The 19,059-nt window shown below is 34.6% G+C and overlaps 2 protein-coding genes across 14 annotated transcripts; both read right to left on the bottom strand.

The window, feature by feature from the left end:
• Positions 1-339: 339 nt before the first annotated feature.
• Positions 340-2,519, bottom strand: LOC108215823 (uncharacterized). The gene is made up of 2 exons (XM_017388410.2): positions 2,274-2,519; positions 340-2,125 (listed from the first exon to the last, which is right to left on the bottom strand). The coding sequence occupies exons 1-2, from the start codon at positions 2,394-2,396 to the stop codon at positions 569-571; spliced, it is 1,680 nt and encodes a 559-aa protein (XP_017243899.1). The 5' UTR covers positions 2,397-2,519; the 3' UTR covers positions 340-568.
• Positions 2,520-3,132: 613 nt separating this feature from the next.
• Positions 3,133-14,858, bottom strand: LOC108215663 (polyadenylate-binding protein 2). 13 transcript variants are annotated; one of them, XM_064091900.1, is made up of 9 exons: positions 14,651-14,854; positions 13,880-13,967; positions 13,433-13,789; positions 12,621-12,668; positions 11,330-11,368; positions 6,050-6,109; positions 5,862-5,968; positions 5,692-5,782; positions 3,133-3,795 (listed from the first exon to the last, which is right to left on the bottom strand). In XM_064091900.1, exons 3-9 carry the CDS (start codon positions 13,559-13,561, stop codon positions 3,730-3,732), a joined length of 540 nt encoding a protein of 179 aa, XP_063947970.1. In that variant the 5' UTR covers positions 13,562-13,789; positions 13,880-13,967; positions 14,651-14,854; the 3' UTR covers positions 3,133-3,729. The 13 variants fall into 13 exon arrangements, 8 of the variants coding, with proteins under 8 accessions (XP_063947970.1, XP_017243687.1, XP_017243688.1 ...); XM_017388198.2 differs by having other exon boundaries at positions 13,895-13,967; XM_017388199.2 differs by having other exon boundaries at positions 13,912-13,967.
• Between the last annotated feature and the right edge of the window lie 4,201 nt (positions 14,859-19,059).

The raw sequence follows: 19,059 nt of genomic DNA, 5'->3' as shown, positions 1-19,059 counted from the left end.
AAATAAAAAAAATACATATCTTACAAACATAACAATCTTTCGGATTTTAATTTTTTGATTGTTTTATTTGATTTAAATAAAAAATAAATAGTAGATAAATTCTTAAAAATCTAAAAATATTATCTAAAATACTAGAATCTAGAATCTTTCATTTAGATGTAATACCATTGATAAAAAATGTACGAAACTCAATATATAATATTTTCAGAATTTCAACTAACGATATAATGATATTTTTGATATATACAAATTTTTCTATTCAGTGACCTATTTGAGTCAATTTTCAGTTTAATGATGATTTTGATACATTTTAAATAAGTGAATGATGTTTTTGATATATATCCCAATGATAAACTAATTCAATAATAAAATCATGTTTTTTTCCAAGCCAAATAGCCAAGTGCATTAAAAGTTGTTTATAATTCTTGCATGCAGCAAGCAGTCCAAATCCAACAAATGCCAAACTCATCTGCATCTGACTTTTTACAGCTTCATCAACAGAAAGCCAATACCACAGATACTTCAATAATTCAATATATGTAGTCTTCTTCCGGCATAGAGAATCAGTTTAACAATTGTCCCAATCATCAGAAACAAGTAGCGGCCAACAGCTAGAGAATCTCTTGTCATCAACCGATATGTTGTCAGCCTCAATAATTATATCATCAGTAGGACGATCAAATGGATTTATGACGGCCATTAAACGATGACCTGATTCACAAGTAGTCGCTGCTCGTGATGCCTCAGACAATAATTGGGAATACTGCTTGACAGTTTCTATTTTAGTTCCATTCAGAGTAACAACTTTGTCTCCTGACTTTACATTATATTTATAAGCAACTGATCCTTCATGCACCTCTTCGACAGAAACAGATAAATCTCGATTGGATGCATCTAGTTCCTTTCCTGGATTTGATACTAGTTTCCGGTATTGTTTCACATCAATCACTCTGATTCCAAACCAAGGTCGCAGAACAGTACTAAAGGACTTCCACATCTCCAAGCAAGATAGGATAGTGGGAGTAGGAAGTGCTTGAGCACAGCGATAATGACCAAAAAAATTAATACCAACCACATATCCCGCATCATTGACAAGTGGTCCACCTTCACCAATCTCACGGATGCCACAATCAGTTGCTGAAAGCTCATAACATCCAAAAGATGGAGGATACTCAAATAGCTTTCCCCTATCACCATACAAGGTGGAGGTTAACAAAGAACGACCAAATGAGATCACTTTCATCCCATCAACAACGCCCGCTTGCCTAGATCTCAAATCTACTACTTCCGGTTCCACTACGGGCTTAACTTTCAGAGTAAGAAGATTGTAGTAGTAGTCGACGTGATCTTCTTTAGCAAGAAGCAGAGTTCCATCTGCCATCCTTACAATAAGATGAAATTCAACTTCAGAGCCCTTTGGATAATAAAGGAGTTTTGCAGAAGTCAATATAATTGCTTCTTTCTCACTTGAACTCCAATGTATTATGAGGCCTGAGCAATCAAATTTAATTTTCGAGCCGTAGAAAGAGGAAACAGCTACAACCGAAGGTGCAATCTTGGAAGATATGACCTCCAAATCTACTCCAAAACGTTTCATTTCCTGATGTATATCTTGTGGAGAAGCTATATAATCCCAAAAACTAAAAATTTCTCGTAAAACAGGAGTTTGAGCAAATCCAACGTCTAAAGATAAAATCTCCCTTTGTTCAGGAAACCGAGGACATAGCTGAGGTGGCTTTGGTTTATATCTATCACCGTATGTAGGATCGCAAATGGAGTAGCTAGATTGGCCACATCGGCTACCATTGTCTATAGGATCGCAGATGGAGTAGCCAGATTGGCCACATCGGCTACCATTGTCTATAGGATCGCAGATGGAGTAGCCAGATTGGCCACATCGGCCACCATTGTCTATAGGATCGCAGATGGAGTAGCCAGATTGGCCACCATTGTCTGTAGGATCGCACATGGAGTAGCCAGATTGGTCACAGCCAGATTGGCCACCATTGTATGGAGAATCGTTCTTCGTGGTTATAATTAAGAGAGATTGGCCACCATTGTATGGAGGATCATTCTTCGTGGTTATAATTAAGAGAGATTGGCCACCATTGTATGTATGATCGTTCTTCGTGGTTATAATTAAGAGATAATTGTGAATTATTAACAAACAATTGGGGTTAATTTTCGTAAAGTAATAAAATTAATCTTTCGGAATTACCAACAAATTATTGAGGACAAACTTGTAGAGTAATAAAATTAAACAAAAAAAGTACCTGTTGTTTCAAGCTTGTGAATTCTCTGAGGAGAATTTCGTAATCAGCTTTGAGTTTTTGGTATGCTTCAGCAATAGCCTTGTTCTTCTCCCTCTTCCTTTGGGACTTCGTTTTACCCCCCATAGTTTCACAACTATAAACTGAATCGCGCTCGAATCGGTTGAAATGATTGAAACCCTAGCTTGCTCTGTTTTCCCTTTGGACCGACGGCTATGTAGGTTTTGTAACAGATTTTATTACGGACAGCTCATATAGGAGTACAGATATTTGAATGCCGAAAGAATATGAGGTTTGTATATGAAAAATTATTTATAAAATATTTTTAATTTATTTATTTGGATAAATTTATAATAGTAATTTATATTTTATTAAGTATAAATTAAATATAACAATACTCTATTATAAATTATTATTAAAATGATCATATGCACTTATATGTAATTGAATTTCAAAATCAAGATAAGTCAATAAAAAAGGAAATAATTTCGAATTCGCACATCTCAGTTTATAAGTTAAAAGTTTTCTCATAAATTTATTACATAAACAGATAAAAGTTCAAATAAGATTTTAGTTTATAAATTACTTCCTCTGTCCCATTTAATTCTATACGTTTTTTTTCAATGCTCGACACGCACTTCAATGCTCTTATAAAATATAATTTTATAACTTATTTTTAAAATTTTTCTTTTTTTAATAAAAATATAACATTCACAACTTTTATTCAGAAAAGAAAAATCTTAAAAACAAGTTATAAAACTATACTTTAGAGTAGTATTAAAATCTGTGCCGCGTCGACGGAGGGAGTACAAGATCTTATTAATTTATTATATAAACTAATAAACGGTACAAAATAAGATCATGATTAATGCTTGCTGAAACATGCACTGGATATGCATCAGAGTTAATCGTCAGGTATATCCATCTTTATACGAATCAAACCGGTGGGAAATAATATTTGAATTTGATAAGATGTCCGCTAAAATATTATGGTCATTATTCAACTACAGTGCTTCATTTACCATGAAAAAAAAGGTCACCTGAATCCCAATTTACCACTTCTCTCTCCCTCAACACCATTCCATCTCACCTACTCTTCACATATCCACCTCTGATAAAGGTTCCATGCAAGAACGAGTAACTGATCATTTGCAAATGACTTTTCTGAGGTTAACCATAATCTTTACCATAACATTCAAAACCGGCATTCTCTCTTTAGACGATGCTAGAATTCCCATTTGGTTGGCTTCTGCTCGGACATATCTGAAACTTCGAGGGGTAGAGAGGAATGGAATTCTTGTTGGCTGAATAACTGGATTCCACGGTAGCCATTTTAGCACCCCTCTTCCACTGGAAGCTCCTTGCCCTAGCTTTCACTGGGGGTCGTGCCTGGTACAGGCTAGGGATTCTTCTTGGGAAGGGAACTCTACCAAACCTGGATGCAGCAAATATAGATCCTCTAAAAATTTGAGGGCGTGACGTAACAAATTGCAGCTTCTTGCGGAGCAGCACTTTCCTTTACAACCTGCAATAAGAAAATCTAGTTACAATGCCTACACAGAGTGACACAGATAATGATGATAATTCTATGAGTAAAATGATTTTGTATGGGCATCAATAAGCATATTACATATTAAAGTTTGGACAAACTGCATTTCTCAATTCTCATTAGCTTTCTACCACGGTATCAAGATCAAGAGTATAAAGTATAAACCACACGATAGTAATGTGATGATGCTCAGCTACCTGTCACTGAAAGCCTTTCTTGCCACATACTTCCACACAATTATACATCACAGCAGGCTAATTTACTCAAGCTCTAGCATACCACTTTGGCTTATCATATAACGATTACTTGTTACTAAGATCAGTTTTATAAATTTAAGCTCACATCTAATTTAGTAGTCCATTCAACAAGTCAGCCAGGTGTTTGATGATACATAACTAATAACTTCAGTTATCAAAAGTAAGGAAATGACAAAAAAGTGCTGGAAGTTGCATGTTGTGAGCGATGAGGGTGATATACAGACATGGCTTTTTGTTCAAGTACTAGTCTGTTTCTAGCAGTAGAGTGCAATTTTATTTTAACATTATCGCAATAGCAATAGATATTTAGCCTCTAGCGTTGGACACTTGGACTTGCTCTAATATGTGTTGGAGCATTAGTTAAAAGTGGGCAAGGACTGTAAAGTATCCCTAGGCCAATACACTTCAATATATAACACAATACTTTATTTATCATATTAATCATGAAACTTTTTGTTTGTTTGATTTATATTGTTGCATAAAAGATTTGATACTTTTTTAATCCTAAATAAATTACAATATATGTATTCATCTATTTTAAAATTTATTTACCATTACTGTTGTGTTTGGTTGGGGATAGGAGAGAAGTTTTGGAAAAAAAGAGTGCGCGCAAAATTGTTATGACGAGATTTGAGAATAAATTGGGTATAGGAGAGAACGGATCATTCCTTCAAAAATTGGGGGCGTGACCTCTGATAAGGAGTGAAAAGAGTGAATCCATGAAATCTTTATATAAATGTCTATAATATAGTTCAGATTTTATTCCATTCTTTCCGGATTCATTCATCAAACATCCCAACCAAACACAACATAAGTGAAATCATATAGAGCATTTAATTTATCAATATTAGATATTTGTAATAGTAATATTTATTTACCATTTTTCCAATTCCGACTGCATTATAATAACACTATATATTAAAATTATGTGAAAGTATTTACTTTAACTCGAAAGTATGGAAATAGAATCAATTTAAATAGAAGTTATCCTATGCCTTGGAAATAAATGACCACATACCAAATTGCATACAAGTTAACATAAATGGGTCTAAAAAAAGAGGAAAGTGTGCCCTCTATGGAGCATCATACAGAAACTCTTTATAGTGATGATGACATGTTCGACACTTGAACTAAAATTACAGTGAAATTCCTAGTCGGCCAATTAAAAATGATACAGTGAAACCCTTAAATCATGACGATACCGTACTGAAATCATATAAGCAATTGGACGAATAGAGTGTTTAAAAAGGGAGCAGATATCCATATCTAATACAGAATGATAGCAAGTTTAAGCTCAGTAAACAAAATCTGAAATCATATAAGCAATTGGACGAATAGAGTGTTTAAAAAGGGAGCAGAGATCCATATCTAATATAGAATGATAGCAAATTTAAGCTCAGTAAACAAATTCTGACCACCCGACTTTGGTAACCGTGGAAACTCTAATGTATTCAATACAAAATGACCCAAAGAATCATTAGAGAAATGATATATCAGCCAAGTTATTAAATTCATGAGATATGATATAATATCCAAAGCAGCCAAAACTAACATGATAAGTCTGATGCATACCCTGCAGCTTATAATCGCAATGGAAACACCCTTCCTATATTACCTTGAGAATACGTGACAGGAAGGAGGTACCATCAAGTAATGACAATGCATGTTCAGCCTCTTTGCTTTTCGTAAATTCTACATACGCTGACCTGGTTATACACCAAACATGCCTATGAACTCCAGAACTTGTGAAACTATAAGAAGTCGTTAATTCTTATAAAAACTAACCCTTTTGGTTGCCCTGTTGTTGCATCTGTTACAATAATCACTTTTAGAACATCTCCAAACTTGTTGAAGTGCTGCAAAAGACTATCTTTGGTAGCAGCAAAATGAACCTGAATCAATAGGCAACTGGGTCAGCTAAATAAATGGAGAATGATACATATAGCAGCATATAAGATCACAATTTTCATTACATTGCTAACAATATATAGTCCGTGAATTTGCATCTTCGAGATGACCACTTGAAGATACACCTGCACACAATAAAGCAAATATCCTTAAGAAAGGATGAAAACATACAGAAAGTATGATGGGTACACTAATTCATATATCCCCAAGGATTTAAGACAAGAGTTTTGGGACAACTTCCCAGGAATAATACTCAGGCAAGAGAACAATAACACGACACTGTTTCAATAATAATAACAATAATAATCTGCTACATTACAAATTAGCTACTCACTATATACTTAGTGAGTAGCTAATTTTTTTAGTGACAGACTTACATTCAAAGAAGAAGATGATACTTATCAAATGACCATTCTGTCTGTGGAATTTTTAATGAAAATACACGTAATAACAAAAATGAAACTACAGTATAGCACAAGATTCTTTTTGAAGTCGTGTATTATGGTCTCACACATTAACTAAAATTACACAATTTACACTTCACTCATATTTTCCCATAATTACATCAAAGGGAAGAATATGATAAAGTGTACGCCTGATGTTCTTTTCACTTGTTTCAGAGACATTCTTCCGGACCGGGACACCAACAAGACCTACTGGGACTACTATGTTCATCTCCTTAAGATCTTATTCAATTGCTACAATTACAAATGCTAGAACTTCTATAATCCTAATCAGTGTTGTGAAAAGCGCGCCTAAGCGCAGAGCGAAGCAAAGCGCACCCTTAGCGCCTCATATATGTCGAGGCGAAGCAACTTCAATGAAGCGCACGCTTTTAGCCTTGAAGCAAAAAGCGCACTTAAGCACGAAGCGGTAGAAAAGCGCGCTTTAGCGAAGCTAAGCACATAATAAGTTATTTAATGTTATTGGGCCACTTTTAAGGCCCAAAAGTACTAACCCATAAGAAAAAAAAAGAATTTTGGGACACTTTTAAGGCCTAAAAGTACCAACCCATAACAAAAAAAAGAATTTTAGGCCCAAATAAAAAGGCTATATCAGGCGCTCAGCTTTCATCTTCTCCGATGACGATGGACTAAATTGGTCAATAGTTGAAAAAGCTTCAGGTGCTAAAGAGCCTGCATATAAATCCAGGTCGCAATCAAAATCAGCCTCTAAGTCTAATAGGGTTCAAAATAACCCCAATCCTTCAAGTTCAAAACAGAGCAAAGGTAAGAGGCCTCGACGTTTATTAGAGGAGGAGGAGGAGACCTGCTTTTCTTAGGATTGAATTTTAATATATAGTTTTAGGATTGTTTTTCCCTCTAAAAGTATCATTTAATATATTATAAAGGATAAATTAAGTTATTTTTGGCTTATAGTGTGATTTAATATATTATGAAGTTTAAATTATGTTATAAACCTATATACATATATCCTAAATAATAAATAAAAAAATTTGTAAAACATGCGCCTCGCTTTTGCGCTTTGCGCCTAGGCTCCAGAGAGTTTTTCACCTCGGTGCGCTTAATGCTTTCGATAACACTAATCCTAATTTACCAACCTACAAAGCATAGAATATAAAGTCCTGTCTGCAGGCTTTGGAAACCATATTCCAAGCAGGGCTGTCTCAATCAAAACTAAGGCCCTAACCCAAATTCAGAAAATAGGCCATACATATAAATATATAGGTTAAATTTTAAATATAATATATTAATTACTAAGATAAAATAATTTTTCATCGTGTTATAGTTTAATGTACATTACAGAATTTATACTTTGGAAAAACATATATCTATATATAATACATACATTAATACATAATTTTATATTATGTTTTGTTAATTGTTTGATAAATAGCTAACATTTGTTTAATTATATTACAAATATAACTATATGTAATTCTGCATTAGTTTAACTTCTTTGTTTTTATTTGGGATAATATATTCACACGTCCCTAAACTAATCCACTTTTATTCGATAGGTCCCTAAACAAAAGATTCCTCAAACCGGGTCATTTAACTTTTCCAAACGCTTGAATCTAGTCCTTCCGTTAGATAGATTCTAACAGACGTTAGAATCTTGCTGAATTAATGACACATCACCCGCTGAATCATGCTGACATGGCGACACATCACCAGCTGATTTGTACCTACATTAAAAAAAGAAAAATGAAATTAAAATGAAACTAAAGTTAAAAGGATGATATAAAAAAACTCCTTCCTCCATCTCTCCTCTCTCCCTCATCTCCCTCACCAGCCACTGCCACCGCCTGGCCGGAGAAATTTCCGGCGACCTCCCTCGTTGCTCTCTCTCTCTCTCTCCTGTACACACACCTCACCTCCTCAATCTCCTCCCCGCACCAAGCTCACCACCGCCGCCTATCTCTCTCCCCTTCTGCCGCCGTGAGTCTCCGTCGCCGACGCGAGACTCCGGCCTCCTCCCCACATTTTTATGCCCTTCTCCTTTCACACACAGCCAATCAACCACAATTAATTTACAAATTAAAAACCCCAATTTCTACTTACAAACCCTAACCCCGTATGATGGGAGTGATGGGAGTGAAGATTACCATAACATTTTCTGTTTTAAGTAAGAATGAACTTGAGTTGCTGTACTTTACTAATAGTACAATTTTATTGTTTTAATGTCTGTAAGAATCAGCAGGTGAATTTCGCCATGTCAGCATGATTCAGCGGGTGATGTGTCACCACATCAGTAAGAAAGTAACTCTGTTAGTATCTACTTAACGGAAGGACTAGATTCCAGCGTTTGGAAAAGTTTAATGACCCGGTATGAGGAATCTTTTGTTTAGGAACCTATCGAATAAAAGTGAATTAGTTTAGGGACGTATGAATATATTATCCCTTTTTATTTTACTTTTTCAGATAAATGATCTTGAATATATATATAACTTTTTTCAGAACATATATATTTAAATATAAATATAATATTATATTATAAGAACTTACAGTTTTTGGGCCCTAAAAATATGTGAGGCCCTAAAGCGATCGCTTAGTTCACCTTATTGTAGAGCCGGCTCTGATTCCAAGCAGTACCAATAAACACAACAAAATTAAAAAAATTGTTTGCAGAACGTCCAGTTATCAAGAACAAGAACAGACTCACTGACTTAACTTTCTAAAACTACCATCATCTCAAGATTTTTAATTTGGTCTTCAAATATATTGAAGAACAATAGACACCTAACAACGGGTACCGGTTAGCATTCTCTTATTATCTCTGTATAGAGAGTGCAAGATGACTGTCAACTTCTGCATATTTGTATCATGCCTTGTGAAGGATTATAATGTTACTAAAGTCTAAAAGTCCTGTCTATATATAATTCCACAGAACTCTGTATACAAAATACAAAATACCTTAGTTAAGCATGGCCCCTATAAAGATAATACGAGTTTATTATTTTACTAATAACATGCTAAAAATGAAATAGATAAGCTTAACCAATATTGAGAAACTTACCAACAATGGATGCCAATGACTTTTGAGATACCTTCTCACTTTCAGCAGCAGGTATAGCCTACAGATTGAAGAATAGGAAACAAGAATATTGATATACACGGATACAACTCTGTTGGCATAGGGTCATACTTTTCACCGCAACAATTTAAGACTTCTGATTTAGCTTTTTAAGTAAGATCCTACTAATATTTCTCCGACTGTTGTCAAAATTGCCACGACTTGTACAAAGTTCTGGAGTAATGTTTTATCAAATAAGTGGAGAACTAAACAGAAATTTAGTTCCAAATGCAATGATAAATTGATGTTTCAACTAGTATAGTCACTGAAATAAATTCTAGACAATCACCGAAATAAATTCTTAACTAATACTTTTCAAAACACTAAGATAGATTTGGAAAAGATTGCGGGTTAAAAGAGGTAAAAAAAAATACGATCTCATACAGTACATAAATTTGTGTAACGAATTGCTTGTATTTTGTTGTATGATTTTTTTATAAGTATGATTTTTTTTTATAAGTTTGAATAAAAATTTGCAGAAGAAATGAGAATAAGATTAAATGAGAAAGGAAGAGAGAGAAATAACATAAAAATCATTCCATTGCTTAAGAGTAACATAATCCCGCTTCTTATCTACTACTATCCCGCCAAGCAACATAAAGGAAAGAAATAAAGAAAACACTGCTTAAAATAATTAAACTTGTCCATTAACCGGTGACATATTGGTAGCTTCCAGACTCTTCCTAAGGCCAAACGACAACTTCTGGCCTCCCACGAAAATATCGTTCTGTTTTCTAAACGGCATCGTTCCACACTTCACTTCTTTACAATTTGTTAGAAAAGAAATAGAGTAGATTGGTAAAGAAGATAACAGCCCTAGAATGCCTATTTTTCGTGTTTCCACGAATGTTCCTCTTAGAGATGGGGTAGAGGAGTTTATCTTGGTAATTTGTGAGAGGATTGAAAAGTATATTGATGCCAAGAGAGTGCATCCCAACGAGGAGGAAATCATGGAGCCTGCGGTATAATTTTAATTTTTTATATTCAATTACTTTTCTTTATTATTTGTTTATTTATATTACTTGCTTTTAGATTACATTATATAGATGAACGTGTTTAGTGGTAATTTAGAAACTACTTTCCTTTATTATTAGTCTGTGGAGACGACCGTGACACACGTGCCCAAAAAGACCGAGACCGAGAGAGCCATGTGTAATATGGAGATCGTTATGTGCGGGGAGAATGCTTTTTTAAGATATTTGTGCAAACTTGCAGTTAAGGATGTCTTTCAGAGTAGTTTTATTGATTGGCTTGGACTTCCCTAATATTGTTTCTCTGTGAATTATTGGGATGTTCAATTTAAGGTGTTTTATTTTTTGTTTTTCAATTAAGGTAATTATATATTATACTTTTTGTACATAATTTTTGTATTTGACAACAGTGTTTTTTAATTAAGGTAAAGCAGTGTTTTTTAATTAAGGCAATTATGTATAATTGTTGCACATAATTTTTACAGGATGATGTATTGGTAGACTAGAGGAAGATTAAGCCATTTATAGCCTCCCTGCCTGTTCCAAATCAGAAAAGAACCAAAGCATGCTGGCTTATGCAATTGGGTGGTGGATGGGGACTCATTACGCAATTGGAAACCCAGAGGAAAGCAAAAATCACAAAAAAAAAATTATGTGATCCATTTTATATGGTTTTTTTTTTAAGGTCTACATACACGTAGATGAATTGTATCGAAATACAATAAACCACATCCGGGATATCTTTTTTTCAAGAAAGTTTATCATCTAACCGAAAGTCATGCAAGCACAACTCCGGACGCTTAGACGATAAATCTTAAATGAATGAAAAAAGAATACCAATGAAGGAAGTCCCGTAAATCTCGCTTCCAAAGTATCCTGAAAAAAGAAACAAACCAAACAAAACAGAAATCAATATACACAAAAATAATATATATATATATATATATAATTTAATTAATGTAAAAATGATGGTAAATCTAATAAAAACAAAAACCAAATATATATATATATATATATATATATATATCAAAAATAGAGAGGGAATAAAATAATGTAGAAATATTAATTAATCTCTAACCAAAGGAAAATCCTTTGGTTAGACATATAAATATTTAATAATTTAACTGAGAAATAAAAATCGAATTTAAAACACAATTAAATATATTATATATAATGACCATCAAAATGGTAACACAAGCCATAAAAATGGCACTGAAAGCCATTAACGACACTGAAAGCCATAACGGCACAATAATTTCGTCAATAATGACCCATAAATGGTACTAAATATTCAAAAAGAATATTTATCATCACAATTTAAAACGTAACTATTATAATTAAAGCTAATAAAGACAAATACCGAATAGTCAATAAAAAATCCCATAATTAAAGCCAACCTAATTTAAAATTAAATTGTTGCCTAAAATCAAGCAAACATAATACATTATGGATTCAAAAAAGTAACGGTTCCGGCCACCATTACATCCATGAAAACCACCGTTACACCACCAGCATCACCGCCAACAAAATTAATATACTTATAAATCAAATCAAATCCAACCGACAAAACATATAATCTTACCATTTTTCGATGAAAGAACACGGTCCAGCAAACAATTTCCACAAAACCAAACAGTGAAGTTCACACAAAGGAGGAACAATTAAAATTCAAGAAAAGCAAATTGCAGCACATCAAATTCCAAGAATCAAGAATTTTTTAAAATTAAACACATTAAAACACCTATGTATCTTGTCTTCCAAAAAGATTCAAACCCCGAATCATACAAATTCAAGAAAAGAAAATGCCGGCAATTAAATATTCAAGAAAGTGGGAATTTCAAATAAAAGATATACAGATCTTGTCAAACCCCAAAAGGTTTATGTACAGTAAACCCAGAATCAAGAATTCGACTTTTCAAAAAAAGAATCAAGAATTCTAGCAATTTTGTTTGGGAGAGGAAACAAGAAAGAAGGGGGAGAGAGGGATTTTTCTTTTTTGATGTAAAGAAACAGCACTCGAAATCTCTTGAGAAAAAGCTTGATACACAACATATAATATCACCAAATACGGAGAAAATTTCACAAAAAAGTAGAAGGGCAGATGAGAAAATGGAAAAGAAAAAAAGACCTGTAACAATAGCAACACCATGAGTGACTCGGTCGGCAGTAGCTTGGACTGTACTCCAACAATATAATTAACATATTAGAACTTTGAATTATTAAAAAGTAGAAATTCTGATTACGGGGCTTATGATTTCACCCGGGAGTGAAATAGAGGGGGAAATTCCACGAAATTTGAAAAGAAGAGGAATCGAAGAAAGTTCCATAATCCGATCCATTTGATATGGTTGATTGGGTGTATAGCATGAAAAATTATAGTGTTATTTTCACTATAACATGAAAAATTATAGTGAAAATCACGAAAATAACACTATAATTTTTCATGATTTTCACTATAATTTTTCGTATGATTTTCACTATAATTTTTCATATGATTTTATATGATTTTTCACGAATATGATTTCGAGCAAGGATCTGAATGTTAAAGATGGTACATTTAAACTATACGAATATACTTTGACGTAAACTTAACTATATTGAGCCATTAATATGAAGTGAGTCATATAAGATGACAAGAAGCAGTTTGCTTATCTGTTTCTGACTTTCTGCTAGTGGATTATTGTTAGAAAGGTGAAAGGATATAAGCATTATGAAGATTAGATATCGTTATCTTCACTATTGACCCATGAAAAATACATAAAAACTGTTAGTATGTTGACCCTTAATTTCACAACACATATATTGCATACAGGTCTATAATTCCCTCAGTCGAAGAAAGATATTTATGATTGTGGAAAGAGAAACTACCTATTTAGACCAAGAAAATAACAGAAATGAAACTGTGCAGGGCGAAAAATATAGATAATTATTGTTACAAACCTTCATTGGGTTCCTCTCATCAGGCCGGTGCCTTTTCCTCTGCAGTATTGGCCGAGACTGCAGTGATACTTTTAGATGATCATCTTTGATGTGAGCATCTTCATCCACAAGTGTATTTGAGGTCACCATGCTGCGAAGTGGAGGGGTTCAACTGCATCCTTTACTATGCCTTTCCACTGCCCGCCAAGTCTGCTTCTAGATAATTTATTTGGTTTTTGTCTTTCCTGTTCAGCATCCATGTGATGCGTATCTATTTTTGTAGGCTGCTCTCTAAATGTGGGTTTGGTTGTGGCACCTTCACATGCATTGCTGGGTCGCACATAGAGATCTAAATGCTTTTCTAAATGATCCCACAACCTGTAAGCAAATCGTCGGGGTGAATTATAAAAAATAATCAGCTAACACACTATTATATATTGACACAGTTCCAGTAACACGACACGAAACAGTCACTATCATCACCCAGAAAGACATTTAACTCTTTCTTTGCTTCTACTTTTCGCCTGCCGTTTTTAAGCAAGACAATAACATATTCCTGCAAAAGAAACACCCTTACTTTGTCAAATCCAAATGCCAATATAACCTTAGCCAAGAGAACAACATCCACGTTACAAGGTCAACATAAAATATAATATAAAGCAGAAAATCTGTTTGACCATGCCCAGAGGAAAAATATTACTCTCACGAGTTGAGATATGACTTAGTCGAATAATCTATACAAAATGTCAAAATCGCATAAATCAGATCCTAGCCAGTACATAATTATCCGTAAAGACAGTGGAAAAATATATCTGATAAACAGTATGATTTTACATAATCAATACAGGCTGCCAACTTCCACTAAACAACTATCATCCTACCACATTATATCAGTTATCAACTCAAATACTCACTGTTATCCTTTAGGCTTCATTTCTACAGATAAACATCCATCGATAAAATGACGTATATAATCATATCACACGTAGAAAACAATGACATACTTTTCGTTACTCTCATCAATCAAACATTTGGATACAAAGTCAGTCTCGTGAACATATCTATGTAAAAAACAGCAGCAGTATCCTAATCCAATTGAAAATATGCTCCTAGGTATTCACAATTACGATATCTACAGCACAATTGAGATAACCATACACACATACACAGCGATTACGATATTAAAAATTGAACAAAACTTAATCAAGTTTTTAAAGGCAAAAAAACAGCGGAGCATACCACGAGAGTGTCGTCAGTGTAATCACCCATAAAGTCCTTGAGCTTATCTTTGATTAAATGTTGTAAGTTGGAGAGTCGATCGCCATTGAAGTTAACTCTGAACGTCAATTCATCGCTCTCATCCATCATTATCATGCTAGGGGATTTAATTTCCATGACGATTACAATGTAGCGAGGTGTCGATACTTCTTAATTTTTTCTTAATTTTATTTTAATACACAGTACTTTACAAATAATATCGGTTCAATACTTTTCGGATCGGACAAGAATGATAAACCCGCATTTAGACTATCCAATCGTGCTCAGAGTACTTTTTTTTTTCTTTTCTTTTTTTTTTTTTGCTAAGTGTGCTCGAGTACTTGATAGTCATACAAGAATGGATGAATTTATGGTTATGGGTTTGGGGCGTAATCTAGAATCTAGAGGGGGGAAACAACTTTATTATTTTATATTTAAAATAACTCACTTTATTCTTTTGGAACATTCTCCGTGTATAATAGAAATCGATACCGGGAAAATACAATGAATTGAATTTTTTGGTGCATTAACTTACTTCAACTGTTTTAATTATATTTGTTTTTGAATGGAAGTGTTTTTACTTATAAAATCATATATTTGATGAAGAAAATGATGGCCTCCTTTGAAATAGTCGGGTTGAGGGGGGAAAAAATGTTCTTAATAATTTTTATATTCAATATTATTTTATATGTGATATTTTGTTAACAAAAAAATTAACAAAAGATTTTATATTGTCAGAAATGCTCGTTAACAAACGGATAAAATAATAAAAAATATTTTAAGTTTAAACGATAACTAATATTTCGTAATTAGAGAGTGCTATTAAAAACTACTATACTAGCACAACAAATGTCGGTAAAAAATCGTTGTATAAATCAAATCTCGGGAAGATCAGCTTGTTAGAGTTACTTTTATCCGTTGAGCGACGATCCTTCCACTCGACACAGTCGGATCACTAAGGCCGACTTTCGTTCGTGCTCGACGGATGAGTCTTGCAATTAAGCTCTCTTATGCCTTTGCACTCGAGGGCCAATCTCCGTCCTGCTCGAGGAAATATTTGCACGCCTCTATTATCTTCTGGGAGGCCTACGCCTCATAGAAACTGTCTAACTGAGACTGTCCCTTCACCCGTGGGTCCTGACTCAAGGTTAGAATTCTAACTGAGACTGTCCCTTCACCCGTGGGTCCTGACACAAGGTTAGAATTCTAACTCTTCCAGAGTGGTATCTCACTTATGGCGGCCGTTTAATAATTTTGATACTCTCAAGGTTTTGATGATGACACTAACAGCAAGCTAATAACATGAAACTGATATGTGTAAGCATGCTATCAAAGGTTGTTTATGCGGACTAACAGTATTTCAGGATGTTAGCATGATTATAGCTGTCAGCAAGCTTACAGGGATATTTACAAGCTATCAGTAGGCTTACAGCGAGAACAGAGAAACAATCGGATAAAGATCAAAGTCTATTTTCATGGAGATTTAATAGGAAACGACTTTGTAAGGATTCTAATATTAGTATATATCTTATATAAATATTAGAGCTCAGTTTTATAAAGAGTTTTGTTCAAAAACGTTTTCCTAACAAATAGGAGATTTTATCTCAAAGAATCTTATCTTTAACAAACTCCTATTTTGTTTCAAACGGGTTTTATTTTAAATACTTTACTGAGATGATTTCAAACGTGATTTATCCTTTACTCAGTAATCTTACTTCATTCAAACGTTCATCATTCAATTCAAAAACGTGAGGTTGTTACCAAGATCGTTGGGAAATTTGTTGGATTATGACCGTTGGTATGATGTATATAAATTTGTGTGTGCTTTCATTTTTGGTAGAGAACAAGGAGAACACACCAAGCTTTCTGAAATACAACTCTTTACATTGCTAAATCTTTTATTGAGCTCTAGTACTTATATTTGCATATATATCTATATTGAGAGTTCATAGTTTCGGTTGTATTACACTTATTCATTGTATTGTTCAAGGTGTAATATTTTGTTGCTGTGTATCGAGCTTGTGAAACAAGGGAACAAGGGGACTAGTTAGCTAGAAGAGTATACTTGGGAAGTATAGGTCTTGGAGAGCTTTTGGTTCGTGGTTCAGGGGTTTCAGCAGGCTGATAACAGGAACAAGGGAGAAAGGGAGTTATATTATTGAATCTTGTAATCGTTGATATTATTGATTAATAATATAATCTCTTACCAGTTGGTAGGGGACCAGGACGTAGACCATTAGGGTTAGGGGTCGAACCTGGCTAAAATTCTTGGTGTTGCTAGCATACTGCTTTACATTATCTGCACTGCATTTATCTTATTAGCAGGCTAACTGTTTACTCTGAAAATTAACAGCAGGCTGTCATTGACAGATTAATTATTCGGTAACTTATAAAAATCGGGTATATTAGCCATAACACCTATTCACCCCCCCTCTAGGTGTGTAATTTCAATTGGTATCAGAGCTGTGTTTGTACTAATACTTCTGTAACAGGAATAGTATCGATCGATATGGCTGATAACTTTCAGGGAAAGTCCGATTTTAGAGCTCCTCTCCTCACGGGTTCTGACAACTACAATTGGTGGAAAGGCCAAATGGAGGCTCATCTATCCAGAGATCCCCTAATGCAAAGAGTTGTGCAAAGAGGTCCTTATGAATATCGTGATAGCGAGGGCAAAGTCAAGGACGTTGATGTTCTCACAGCGGACGAGCTATCAAAGGTTGCTGCCAATGGAAAAGCAAGGAGTACATTAATCAATGGGCTGAATCAAGCTGAATATGACAAGGTCTCTTCTCTCAAATCTGCAAAAGAAATTTGGGATGCATTGGAGACATATCACGAAGGCTCAAAGGCATTAAAGAAAGTCAAGCTCGGAAAGCTTATGAAAGAATTTGGAAGCTTTGCTATCAAGAAGGGAGAATCCATTCGTGAAAGCCAAGCTAGATTCCAAGTCACTCTTAACAGCCTTGAAAGACTTGGCAAAAAGATTCCTCAATCGGAAATCAACATGAATATTCTAAATGCAGTTCCATTCGAATATGGTGCCAAGGTCACTGCATTAGAATCAGCTCTCAACATTGATACGATGGATCACCTGGCTATATTTGCTGAGTTGGAACAATTTGAAGCTAAGATTGAAGCTAACAGCTCAGAAAGCAGCAAGCTGCCAACAGAGAAAATGAAGAATCTTGCACTCCACTCTACTGCCAGCAGGCTGGAATCAGATGAGGAAACAGAATCAGATGAGGATCTAGCTCTTATGTCCAGAAAAATCAAAAGAATGATCGAAAAGAAGAATAAGATGAAAAGAGAAAAGGGCAAAGCTTTTGGTGCAAAGAAAGATCTAAAAGATGATGCATGCTTCGAATGTGGCAAGAAAGGACATTTCAAAAGGGATTGCTACAAGCTGAAAAACAAGTCTAAGCCGCCTAAACAGCAAGCTGATTACAAGAACAAGAAGAAATCAAAGGCACTTCTCACATGGAGTGATGATGAAGATGAGTCAGCTTCTGATGTTTCAAGTGATGAGATGGTTAACTTGGCTCTTGTTGGTCTCGATGGTTCAATAGAGACAACTGATTCAGATTCAGAGACTAATAGTGAGGTACATTCTATTAATTCTGGATTACATTCTATTGATACAACATCTTGTGAACTAACCATGCAGGATAAGAGTTGTCTATCAATTATGGAACTCATTGATCTAAAGAATGAGAACTATGAGCTCGAGAAAGAAAATGTTCATTTGAAGAAAGTCATAGGCGATTTCTTGAATGAAAAGAGTGCCAAGGCAAGCAGTGGAATCATTGCTACTCTCAAGGAACAAATCTCACAACTTGAAGGGAACAACATGCAAATCCAAAGAAGGAATGATACACTCATGAAAGAACTCAGCTCGCTGAGAGCAGATCTTAAAGCTAAGGATGCAAGCTTGGAGGCATTCGAGTTAAGCAAATCCCAAAGCTTAGCCGAAATCTCTATTCAAGCTGAAAAGATCAAATCATTGGAGCAAGAAGTCAAAGATCTTCAGAAAGCCATGGGAAAGTTTGTTCAAGGAGAAGAAAGTCTCAAATCTATAATGAAACAAGCTAAAGGTTCTCATGATAAAGGAGGCATTGGTGCAGCTTCTACATCCACATCTTCAATGAGATATGAAGGGAAAAATGGCATTCCATATAATTATGCCATGCCTTGGGTGACTTGTCACAAATGTGGAAAGAAGGGCCATCTTGCTAATAATTGTCCAATGAAGAATACTCAATCAGCAAGCTGGGAAAGGAAGTCAGCTCACAGACAGTATGCTGACAACATAAACAGACAGAAGACAGCTCCAAGACAGTATGCTGATAAGACCGGCAGAACATGGAAGAAGAGTTCTAAAGTGGTCCAAA

This window comes from Daucus carota, chromosome 4 (assembly GCF_001625215.2).
Source record: "Daucus carota subsp. sativus chromosome 4, DH1 v3.0, whole genome shotgun sequence".
Lineage (NCBI taxonomy): Eukaryota > Viridiplantae > Streptophyta > Magnoliopsida > Apiales > Apiaceae > Daucus > Daucus carota.
The sequence above is the reverse complement of the archived record's forward strand: the minus strand, read 5'-3'. Positions and strand labels throughout refer to the sequence as shown.

Bases quoted from the DNA above. Each gene is read 5' to 3' on its own strand.
- LOC108215823 (XM_017388410.2), bottom strand. From the start codon at position 2,396: ATGGGGGGTAAAACGAAGTCCCAAAGGAAGAGGGAGAAGAACAAGGCT. The intron at 2,126-2,273 runs GTACTTTTTTTG...ATAACCACGAAG, and splicing joins TCACAAGCTTGAAACAACAG to AACGATCATACATACAATGG.
- LOC108215663 (XM_064091900.1), bottom strand. From the start codon at position 13,561: ATGGTGACCTCAAATACACTTGTGGATGAAGATGCTCACATCAAAGAT. The intron at 6,110-11,329 runs GTATTCTTTTTT...TATTGTGTGCAG, and splicing joins TTACGGGACTTCCTTCATTG to GTGTATCTTCAAGTGGTCAT. The intron at 5,969-6,049 runs GTAATGAAAATT...CTATTGATTCAG, and splicing joins GACTATATATTGTTAGCAAT to GTTCATTTTGCTGCTACCAA.